The sequence below is a fragment of the Magallana gigas genome, chromosome 3 (assembly GCF_963853765.1).
Source record: "Magallana gigas chromosome 3, xbMagGiga1.1, whole genome shotgun sequence".
Taxonomy (NCBI): Eukaryota; Metazoa; Mollusca; class Bivalvia; order Ostreida; family Ostreidae; genus Magallana; species Magallana gigas.
The window spans coordinates 9,684,021-9,697,120 of NC_088855.1; the positions used below are offsets into that span (position 1 = coordinate 9,684,021).

Here is a 13,100-nt window from a genome sequence, read left to right on the forward strand (position 1 = left end):
CGGCGCAGCTGATATACATCAAATTGATGGAAATATTCTGAAAAAGACCTTCTAATGCCACTCAATTGCTTTAACAAAAACTATACGATGGCAAGGGATAAAGAACTTCAGTTTATCGTCTTTTTTCACTGATTGTTTAGCTAGAATTCAGACAAAGTGACTAAAAATCAAGTACTTTTTACACACTAACTGATGTCAACAGTTCTAAAATATGAACACAGAATCACTGTAGGAGACATTTCACAGTAATTTGACTTTCGGTTAGAAAAGATAGATTTTTTTCACAAAAATCAAGAATGGAGAGAATATGCGAATGTTGACATCTTGAAATGTAAACAAAAGATGAGAAATGGAGAATTAATTCTAATTTTCCTTTGTTTGTTAGGTGTTTAAAACATAGGATCAATAAGAAGCGTCAAAATGACGTTGCGGTAATTTTGCGGTTGCGCCGGGTCACTGGGCGATGGCAACTTGGTCAGTTTACCAGGAATGATCTAATCATGCTAAGGACAATAAATTTTTTACATTGATAAACTCTATCCTGGTTTACGTTTTGGTGAAATTTTAAGGGTTTATCTTTTTCCCCAAGGAAATAAGAGTAAATGTCTCAATAATAATTTTCTGAACAACCCTCGTAGTACTTATTTTCCTAAATCAAAAATGGCTTCAAAATCATATTACATATTAAATCATTCATACTTTAAAAATTATTCTAGATATTTAAGCAATGTTATAACTACCAAGTAAACTTTAAAATTCCTGTTTAAAGACAAATCTAATTTGGAATTGACTAGAAGAGGACACCCTTAGATATCAACATGCATAAAAGTACAAAATTTTAAAAATATATATATTTTGGAGGGTTGAAAAATTCTATTTGACCATAAAATGCACTTCAAAAATTTGTATTAATCATATTAAAAATTGTGAAACCGATGTCTTGAACTCATAATTAGGTCTTGATAGATCGCCAGCAGACTTAATTAGAACATTAAATAGACAAAAATGTTATTTGACAAACAAAATATTAAAGTAAAGGTTGAATTCTATCATTTCTAAGGCACATCACAAAATGTAGGTATCCCAGTCCTCATTAGGGGTACACTAAGTGTCAACAATGCCGCAACCTCATACTATGAAACGATCAAGATAGTTAAGATTATCGTTTAAGAAGTGTTCAACATGCTAGTTTCTATCTTATGTACTGACCACAAAAAACCCATAACACAATTTTGTCATTAATTCCAACAGGATTAGAAGATAGACTTGCCACCTTTCTGTTTTAAATTGTAGCATTTAAACAATTTGTTTTTTGAAATAGCATACATTTCTTTATTTATTTATATATTTATTTATTTTTTTTACATATTTGTAAGTTTTACGAGAAGTAAATTATTACATGTATTGCATTCTCCAATTTTGCCAAAATTTACTCATGATAAATAAAAGTTAATCACTAAATCTATCTAAGCTTTCTCAATAACTTTTTTAAAAACACCATTAATTATCTTTTCAAAATCTTTGTTGAAAATACATGTTTAAAAATTTTGACCAAAAAAATTTATATTTGAAATAAATAATTAAATAATCCTAAAAAGTGTAAAATACAGAGAAAAATTATTTCTATTTTAAATCAATTTTAGTTAAATCATTTTCTGCAAGGTACTAATAGTAATACGGTTAAAAAATAAATAAAAACATTTGTTGAAAGACCCTAGCTTTGACTTGCAAGTAATTTGGGCAGTTAATATTAATTGATTAAGTGATCAATTAATCTTATCTTGCAAAATTAAAATGTGCTGAATATGCATAATAACCTCACATTTTCTTATATTAGGCCGTTTGAAAAAATAAAACAATTTGAATACGATAACTCTGATGGCAAAATACAAATCATTAAAGTGGCATGGAATTAAAGCAGTTCAATATCCATTAAACATCCCTTTCTTCATACACTCCGTGTATTTCATTATAAATGAAGAGAAACAGGCATAAAAAAACTTATCAAAAAATACTTGCTATTATGATATCAAGATACATGCTTTGAAAACTACCTCCTCATGTCAAGCAGGACAATCACAAAACTCTTCAACAAACATTCATCCAAGGAGGACAAGAAAAAGAAATCCTTGACAGGTAAAAGAAAGTAGCCCCTAGTAGTAAGTGTCTAACCTCTACAGTGAGGCAAAACCCTCTCCAGATCCCTTAGAGTTATCTGTCCTTGATATTCCGGCTCTTCTTGAATGAGAGGATATGGTCTCTGGTGATGATGCCAGTAAGTCTGGACCGGATAAATAGCAGCTGAGTAATCATAAGTAGGATAATTCATGGTAGAATTGGTAGAATGTCCAGTATTGGGGAGGACTAACATTGCTAATCTGTCTTTGTGAATGCTAGGATTCTGATTGAGATTGAATCCAACTTGTTGCCTTTTTTATGGCGAGTTGGAACTCGGTGACACACGTCTGCACACTGCCTGGAAGTGTCGAGGCGCGTGGCAAGACTAGATACATACACACAACACAAGCCTTACCACAGCCAATTCACAACCCGGAACTAGCTACTTCGTGGTACTTACAAGACTATTAAACAAGTTAATTAACACATGTACTTTCAAATGTTTCTCTGCGTAACAGCAATTGATGACACTGTCATAAAACTATTGACGTTATTTATGCAATATAAAAACAATCGAACTTTATGCTAAACTGTGTATTAGTCTTTTAAAATGCTAAGAGTTTTGGAACTCGAGTCAAATTATTTTAATTCATTATAAAACTTAATGCCCACAGATTACCTTTCAAAATGCATAATTTGATTGCAAAAACATGTATGAAGGGTTGCAAGTGATGAAAAATTGTCACAATTTCTATTAAAGCTTTCCTTTAAATTTCTGCAGTAAACAAAAACCCTGTCTCCATCCTTCAACAGGACATAAGAGTCCTGAGATCACAGACTTCCTTTACAATGCTCTTATTGTTATATCATTAATACTTTGTAGGTAATTTGATTAAAACTAGGTATTTTGAACAAGCTCACAAATAATACCCCCATATTAATATATTCTTTGTTAGAAGGTAATGTATGCACCTTTTTCTTATAGTGACCTTGAACTTGCACAAATGACCAAAGCTAAAGGTCAGGACATATTTACAGCTCACAATGAATCTTTGTGTCAAATTTTAGCTGCTATTTATTTTCCATTACAACATATGGCCTAATTTTTTAAATAATGACCTTGAACTTGCAAAACTGACCCTGGGTCAAAATCATGAAACATCCTCAGGTCATAAGCAATCTTTGTGTGAAGTAAGAACTTCCAAAAGTCCTCCATAAGAAAGAAATGAACAAAACTTGACTGCACTATAGACAGACGGACAAGCTAGGTGATTCCTAATTAACCCCCATAAACTTTGTTTGCGGAGGGTGTAATTATGACCTCTAAAAAGATATAGCAAGCTTCTGCTGTATAATTCTGCATGACTGCAAAATATGCACATTTGCATGTGATTAACCAAACTATGGCAACATACCAGTAACTGACTTTTACCTTACCCCATGACCCTGACAATGATTTTAATATTTATTATTGTTTGCAGCTATGCAAAGATGCTTTATACATTTCAGTTGAATTTTACCATCTCTGAAATCCTGTATCACATTCAGTTTATTGACATGTAAACTGAAAAAAGGGAGAAAAAAAGCAATCTTCGTTTAAAAATGAAGATTGAGTAGATAACAATCAAAGGTCATTTTTCACGTATTTTGTTAAAGTACTTGTATCGTCAATGATCAAATCTATGTCAGCAACTTCAAAATCAACTTTAAAGGAAGTTCCAATAACCAGGTCACAAAGAGCGAATCGACGTCAACACTAGCATGCATTGTATGAACTTAATGTGTGTAACCTTTTCACATAGAAACTAGTTATTACACAAACAAAAACATTTTATAACAAAAAATTTCAAAATACACTTTTGATACAACTACATCTCAACATTAAATAGATATGGCAATACAAAATGAGTAAAATTTTAAAAAAAATTCTTTACAAAATCCAAAGTTTTACATGTAAATCTGTTACATAATTAATGTCATCTTTGTCTAAAGCTACAACTACTTGTAGCCTTGTCTATTTGTTTAGTACATGATTTCCCATTTTTACCAGACATTCCGCCTAGCCATATTTCAGACTCATTGTTGAGTGGTTGCTGACTTGACACATTTTAGTTCCTTTAATCATACATGTATTTTCATGACCGTGTTGTTTGTTTTCATGCAATAAAATATTCTTTAATAAAATTGTGATTGAATTGTCAACAGAAATTCTAAATACCTTAAAGAATTTAGAAAACTGTTAGGTCACACCCCCCCCCCCCCCACTCGCAAAAAAAAATTTGGAGATGTGGTTTTTTTTTTATAATATACACTAATATACAAATCACAGAAAATATTTTACATCTGTATGAATAGAGAGCTTATGACCCTTAGTAATTAAAAGGAAATAACTAATTAACAACATGCACATACAGAATCGGGAAGCTTATATATAATTTATACGGAATAAATGCTTTTGAATTACTAGTATCTTTAAATAATTTCAGGATGTTAATATAAATTTATTGAAATTCAACATACTTCACAAAAATTATCAACTACATGTTAAATTTGATAGATGTTACAATCATTTTGAATAACAAGTCCTCAATTTTTTAATAAACATAGATAATTGTCACTTTCTCAGTAGTGAGAGCACCTGTACAAGCAACCCTTCTAGTCAAAGCTAGTGTCTGGTAACATCCAAATTAAGGTCTACAGAGCTGTCCCCAGCTAATTCATTATTGAGACATTTGGGATTTCCCTATACCTACATGTATAACACCAAGTTAAACATTTTCGTTTGGTGAACTGGCCAAACCAATAACAGATTGTATTCTCTTTAGGTAATCGGCTTTCCATATAAGACTAGTACTAATTTTTTGGTTAGGTAAATCGCTTTCCCTATAACACTTTCTGGTTGCCGGGTGAACTGGCTATACAATGTACCTTTTAACACTAACATTGGTTGGGTGAATTAGCAATACCTATAACACTAATATTTTGATTGGGTGAATCAGCTATCCCTATAACACTTGTGTTTAGGTTGGGTGAATTGGGAATCCCTATATCACTATCATTCTGGTTAAAAGAATTGGCTATACCTATAACACTAACATTTCTATAACACCAACATTTTGGTTGGGCGAAGTGCCTGTCCCTACAACACTTATGATATTTTGATTGGGTGAATTAGCTATCCCTATAACACTCATGTTTAGGTTGGGTAATTGGCAATCCCTATACATGTAACACCTTTATTCTGTTTAAGCGAATTGGCTATTCCTATAACACTAACATTTTGGTTGGGTGATCTGGCAATCCCTATAACACTTATAATATTCTGGTTGGGTGAATTGTCAATTTTTATAACACTAATATTCTGGTTCGGTGAATTGGTGTTTGGTTGCAGGATTAGTGCCTATATCCTTATTAAACACTTATTCTACATATGTTAAACAAGCATTAGAGTTAAGACAATTAGAAATGGGAACCCATGCAGCAACACCCGCAGCTATTTTGCTAATATTTCAAGTGTCCGAATTGCCTATCCCTGAAATACTAATGTTCTGTTTGCCAAAATTACTTTCGCTATAACATGCTCTAATGCTTGCAAGCACTTTCTCTGCATGCTGCCCAACAGGCTTTTAGTGTAGAGTAGCTTTAAAGCAGTACAACTGAAAAATAGGAATCCTCCAACACCAGCTTTAGTTATCAGATTATTTTTTTACAAGAACTTGCATAAATTGATGATTACTGGTATTACTTTTACTACCAGACTAGTTCATTAACGTCAGTAACATATATCCTGAACTTTATTTTTGTAATGACGTCATGCATACTAAACGTTTGAACAAGGAGCATCTTAATACAAAGACTTCAAAGATATTACTATTCAATCCAAAATACAATTAAAACATTTTTAAAGTACCAGATATATGTATTAACTTGTAAATATTAATTCAAAGACTGAATTCTAGTGTTTCGGAAGTCAGGCACTTGAAACAATGTCGTAAAAAGTAGGTAAAGTACGGTAGTAGTATATGGTAACTATAGCGTCACAGAAAATGGCCTGCGCTCTCAGACACTAAAAAATGAACGAAAAGAGTCCAAGGATCTTTGATTTCCTGCAAAGTACACTGATACTTTAGGTGAACAGGTAAAAATTCATCGTTTTATCCCCCCCCCCCCTTTTGCTCTAGCAGTCAGTGTGCAATTGTTAAAAAAACTGTGCTAAATAGTAAGATTATTTTTTTCTAAGCATATCCCGCGAATTTAAAACTGTGGAAATTGTCTGAGATGTTTGTGAGTGTATAAGGGCAAAAAAAAAGGGGGGCCAAAATAACCCTGTATGTAATTGTATTAAAATTCGCCATACATCAGGTATTCCAGTAATAACTTAATATGTATACATAAAATTCAAAATAAACTTTTGGAAATAGTTTCAAAGAACATTATCATTTTAGTAGCAAAAAACACCAAACAATTTAGCAAGGCAAGCGCATTTGCTAAGGTCAAAGTTAAAGTACAAGTGCTTAAAAATCAAACTGTAACACATCTTAATTGTTCTTTGTCTCATTAAAAAAATCAGCCCAGTCTGGGTGGAAAGGCCCAATTTCATAGGGGACATCAGCAATTATTTGGCCTCAGCCATCGTTTTGACGTGAACCTTAGGGGGAATACCCCAGTAATGTTGTGTAACCTTGACAATTTTTATTTTGTTTTGATTAAGTTGAATTTTTCTTAGAGTAAGTCCAAGGATCTTACAATATAAACTTCTTAAGAAGTGATCCAAATTGCCTACTCGGGAATTATTTTGCCTCATCCATGTTTTGACGTGAACATTAAGGGGAATTACATCAGTACCAGCTAGTACTGTTGTGTAACCTTGACAATTTTAATCATATCAAAAGATTTTGTTTTGCAGAAGCTGAATATTTATTAGAGTTAGTCCAAGGACATTACAATATGAACTTCTCAAGAAGTGAACCCAATTGCCAGGCTAAAATTTGTAACCTCAATACTTTTGTTGAAAAATAAAGTCGGTTAATTAATACATGTAATGCTATATGTATTATTTATTACTTGCAGAAGATCATTCTTATAAAGATATAATAGGTTTTCTTTTTCTTTTGTTTAGCTGGAAAGTTCATGATTATCTTCAAAACCTATGTGTTTTTAATCCACTGATTGTCTAATACCCTATACCAGCCTATCAATAAGTAGGATTAGCACAGATTGGTGTCTATAAATCAGACTTGTTACATAAAATGTTAAAATAAAGTCTTTATCCTAGCAGACTACACAAATTGACTTTTGGAGAGTGTAATGCATTGAAACTGGTCAGCTGACACATGAATCCTGCCATGTCAACTTTTGACACAGTGACTTATAAATAAAATTCTGCCTTATAAAATATGCCACAGATGCAATGCACAATTTAAAACACACATGTAAAGTTATAATTGCAATACTCCTGAAAACTGACCTACTTTCTTGCATGCCACTTTGATTTCATACCTTGTATAGAGCACATGACTCAGTGGTTATAGGTTTTAAGACAGTAACTCAAAGGTTGCTGGTTCAAACCCCCCTTTGGACACTTGATGTTGTGTGTTGTGCCTATTAACTGTTTTGGTTTCTGTAAGCAGGTTCCCATTTCAGCTGAGTGGACTGAGACAATGTAGATAAAGTGACTTGTCTCATTAGTAATTAGACAAGTCACTTTATCTACATTGTCTCAGTCCACTCAGCTGAAATGGGAACCCGCTTACAGAAACCGATACTGTACCTATTTATAACTAGAACCATTATAACAGGAGCTTGGATTTTGGGTAGTTGTGTCAAACAGCAATGTGACGTATGCCTGTCTATTTAATCACTGCCACTCAGTGAAAGCTCATTGAAATCAACACGATTTGTCTGGCTTTTGAGCTAAGACTACGCAATCGGTGCATATTTCACTTGAATCCAGTGTCATTTTTAACAAGTTTTGATGCAAGAAATGATAGCTATGTCCTACGGAAAGTCCAAGGCCTTGTTAAAATGGTTCTAATTACAAATAATTATTTAGCTCACAATATATCTAACCACAATAATGACAATATCAAACAAACTAAACATCATTCAGATTGTCATCGTCTCAAAGGGCCTCATTTAATAATGGACATTAGGATGAAAAGCATTTCAGAGGATTTTGCTTTGACCTTGACTTATGACTTTGAAAATTTTCAGAACTTTAACTCATGTTCATTTCCCCATACCTACAGGCATTCTTAGATTAATCTGGTTAAAGGTCACTGCACACACTTTATCCCTATATATTTATCTAAGTTATAAGCCAGATAGGGAGGGGAGAGTAAATATGCTCTGAAAAAAAATTGTGTGGTCTGATATGACATTGATTCTTGACCTACAAATGTCATTCAAAGTCACTGCACATCCTTTGTACTACACCACTCTGTAGGTGGAGTATGAGCCAGAATGGACCAGGATTCTTCATATAATTCTGCTTAATCTTAATCTTAGACCTGGAAACTTAGTTCAAGGTCACTGTACACCCTTTACCCAGAGATACTCTGTGCATAAATTATAAGCCAGATTGTGCCAAGGGGAGAGACGATATGCTCTGGACCACTGATCTCGGACGGACAAACAAATGGATGGACAGACAGACTGATTAGCAGAGTCGGGCCCTAATTAATAAATGAAACTAATAAATGTAGTTAGCGATTCACAAATTCAGTAGAATTACACTGAGAATACAGAACAATGACTTCATTTAAAGTTAAGAAATCTTCTATGTGTTTACTTTGATAAAAAGAATAATTTGAAAATGATGAAATAAAATAGTATGAAATTTTTAACATTTCATAACAGATGTGTCTTCTCAACAATAGTACAGAAAGAAATAAAACAACACTGATTGAACTCAATAACCCGTGAGGAAAAATCTGTGCTTTTTCAGCAAATATTGCTTCTGATCACATCAATGACAACTTACCAGTATTGCAATTAACATTACTCTTTAGCAATACTTATAGTCTCAAATTAAAAGCACTTATTAAAAAGTGCAGAATGACCATTAAGGCAAGAATCAGAGCCATTGTAATGTTAATTAACAAGTTTTTCTTATGACAGGTTGTACTCACTTTAAATCTACTGTTCATTAAGATGTCTTGATATTGTTTTAAATCCATGTAAAAAGTATTTTTTTTAACATAATTTTTCAATGTGATATGTGCATCGTCATTTTAATCTATAACCAATAGCAATCTGAAAGCTCTGGGGGTAAACTTAACCAAACTGGAAGTGTTCCGGATATCCAGCAAAGGTCAAGGTCTTGGGTCGCAAACTGAGGTCAAGATCACTGCATTGTTCTCTTAACCACTAAAGTTAGAAATCAGCCACTCCAGCAGCAAGGCAAACAAATGTGTTTCTTTTATATAATCAATGCATTATATTGGGTGAACACTTAGAACTTTGGTTCAGTGGATGCAGGATTATTTTTACAGTAATAGTTCACTAATTAACACACAGTCATTAGTTGTTGAACTTTAATTTGCTGATGCATAAAGTGTTATAAATTCACATTACAAGATTTTCAGAGAGCTCCTTGAACTTAGCATACTTTATTTCTGAGAATGATTTAGGGTTTAAATTATAATAGCACTGGTAATTCCCAAATTCCAAAGATCGTTACTGTTTTCCAATTAAGGTCAGACATGACCTATCTTTCATTTTTTTTTCCCATCACCACAATGTGTACATTCTATAAACATGTTTTATTTCATATTACACTTTTTTATTTAGATTTATAATTTCAATAAAAGCTTTATGCTATTTGTCAGCATCCAATTGCATTTTGCATAATTATCGAAGTAAAATTTTCAATATTCTAACTCCAAAAATAGCCAGGTAATGTACCCTGAATTTTTGGCACTGCAAACATAAATGAAAAATAAAGTTTCATGGAAATTAATATCTAAAATTGATGAATAGCTCTTATGTCCTTAAACTGAGCATTGACCTACCTACATGTTTATTTAAAGGTATAAACTTTTAACAAATTAAATCAATAAATTCAATAGTTGTATCTACCTGGTATACATATTATTCTAAGAAAAATCATAACCAAAGTGCCGATTACTTTTAATAACAACTTGAACTGTTGTATTCATAGATAAGAGTCATATGGCAAGTATTGATTTTTCAAAATCAAGTCACCGAGCTGTGCCATATATCCTCCCTCTATCTCTCCTTGTTATCAAACTATTCAAGATTTACTGCAATAGATTCACGCACTTATGTAGAATTTATGTCCATTGTGATTTTATTCATTCCATGAGTTTTTTTGGTCTTATTTTCTATCTAATATGTTGTATACATATCTGGATTAATTATTTTCATCCGATCAACATTTTCTGCAACTTATTTAAAAGTTCTAAATATAGATTCATGAGTAAAGGGTAGCAACTCTTCTATTAAAAACATTCATGATGTTTTTTATGAATGCTTTTTATTTTACTAAATATAACTATGATTCTTAGTACTTTACATAAAAGATTTTTATGAGTAAACAAATTAATGTGTGGTCAACCTCATTAAACATTATTAACTGAAAAAAATGTCCCTTCAGATAAATTATCCCTGTGTGTATGGAAGGGGTGGGGCATTTACTTTATCTCTTATTGTTCTTCAATGCAGAAAGTCAACTGATTGTAATGATTCACTTTATAACAGCTGGCAAGATTTGGAGCATAATAAAATTTCAGACAGATGGACAGACAAGGGGGGGGGGGGGGGGGCTCAGATCAGCATACAGCCCCTCTACATTTTAACAACAAGAGGATTAAGGAGTAAACGGATGTATTTAAGTCTGGGACTTGGCTACATGTGGAATGGTCAAAATAATTTAAACAGTCGTATTTGTTTACCAATTATTCAGAAAAGACTTAAAGACAACTTTATTCAAACGCTGCATGGCAAGATGCAAATAGAAACAAAATGTTTTATTTACAAGCACTTAGTTGATAATTTTTGCTTACAATACTATTTAGAAAAATCAATACCAAGGTTGTATAAAAAATGTATTTCCAAAATGAGGTTGTCCTCACATAATCTGCTTATTGAAACAGGTCGACATAAAAATATACCAAGAGACAAAAGATTTTGTAAAACTTGTATAACAGACATTGAAGACGAATATCATTTTATACTTGTATGTCCAATGTACTTAGCATTACGATCAAAGCTCATAAAAAAGTATTACTGGTGTAAACCATCCATGTACAAATTAATACAGTTATTAAGTGTTAACAATATTAAAGAATTGTGTAATTTAGGAAAATTCATTTACAAAGCCCTCACACTCAGAATGGTTTGACTATATCAAGTGTCATTTGCTGATTTCAATTGTTATTACTATCAATATATATATAATATATGTGTTATTTCATTCTCCAAATACAAATTATTCTATAGATTTGTAAGGACTGACCGTCCATTATTATTATTATTTATTCATGTATTGTTCACATTTATACATGTAAGTGCTATAAGACGTATGTCTTTGCAATAAAGAAATTGAATTGAAGTCTGTTTAAATTCAAGATCCCCTAAAATCTTCCCAATTTGTCATCCAAGGTCAGTGAACTACCATACTAATGAAATATTAATGATAAAAATACTTAATTACACATTTTTTTCTACACAACAAATAAATAACTAATTCAAATTAAATCATCAACTCATGAATAAAACATTATGGAGTAAACTCTGTAGAAGTGAGTTTGTTAGGACACACATACTGTCTTGAATTCAGTACAAATACAGGAGACAACTGTGCATCTGAGCTGGAATGAGTCTTAGCTATTACTATAATTGTTAATGACCCTGTTCTCAGCCATCTTTAAAATGAGGTTTTTTTCTTTATTATGACAAATTATCTATAATTCTGATGCATATTTTTTTTTCACTACATGACATAACCAAAGGGTATATATATGAAGATTGGTGATAATAGGCTTCAGTTTAGCATTTTTGTATAATGTAAGTCTGAAGTGCATTTAAAATATGCTTTTGGCTTTATGACAATCCACAAAACAGATTCTTCACAAGTTCTTTTATCATATAAGTTTTCACGCTGTGAAAATGTCACCCCCTTCAGGTGAGTAACAAATAGACCGTGAAGAGATAAACAGGCATAGGTCAGGCCAGGTGAAATGGAAACGATCATAAACATGTGGTCAACTTCTTTTTCATAAGCACTATAAAAATGACTACGTGTCATAATGTGTCTTTTTACGACCTTTCTTTTATCAATGATTTTATTTCCGATATAGTAACTATTAAGCGTGGCTAGCGCTGATAGATGAGCAGGACCGTTTCCATGATAAGTTAACTTATTTATTATTGTTTACTTCCTCTATAATCCTACCTTCCCCATTTGATGAGGAACTGTCACTCATGCTGGACTTTGAAACGCCGATTTTTATCTTCGTAGCATAAGGAAACCCTGGGTCCAAACTCCAAAACCGATGTCCTATTTATGGAAAGACAAACTTGAAGTTACTTTTCAGGGGCCTCCATAGTTAATCACGTGGTCTGTCATATGGCAGAAGCGTCTAAATACGAAATATTTACAAGTAAACATAGGAATTCCGGATTCTTTTCGGATTACGAGTTGCACATCAGTATTAGAAAAAATTAACCATTTAAAACTATATTTATCTATTAAAAATATTTTTTAAAAAAATACTTAAAAAAAAAGAAACTTGAAAATCAGTTTGAAGGTCAAGGTCATGTGTAACTTACTTTTGTGACTTACATGCATGTAATCTGAATCAAAAAACTGACATTCCATCCAAAGCATCACATAATTACTGTCTACGTTTCTCAAGAACTTTGATAAAAGCAAACTTTCAAGAGAAAAAGAATTTCCAGCCAGATTATCCACTTCATATTGATAGAAATTTTTAAAATATGTAAATGACAGAATTTGA

At 32.2% G+C, this 13,100-nt stretch overlaps 1 protein-coding gene across 2 annotated transcripts in view; it reads right to left on the reverse strand.

The window, feature by feature from the left end:
* LOC105344988 (hepatocyte nuclear factor 4-gamma) overlaps nt 1-12,698 on the reverse strand; it is a 31,502-nt gene extending 18,804 nt beyond the window's left edge. The window contains exon 1 of one of the 2 annotated variants that reach the window (XM_034481803.2): nt 12,536-12,698. In XM_034481803.2, the coding sequence (XP_034337694.1) occupies nt 12,536-12,566 (31 nt within the window). In that variant the 5' untranslated portion in view covers nt 12,567-12,698. Of the gene's footprint in view, nt 1-2,172; nt 2,387-12,535 lie in introns of those variants that run through there. The other variant, XM_034481802.2, reaches the window with a different exon arrangement.
* Between the last annotated feature and the right edge of the window lie 402 nt (nt 12,699-13,100).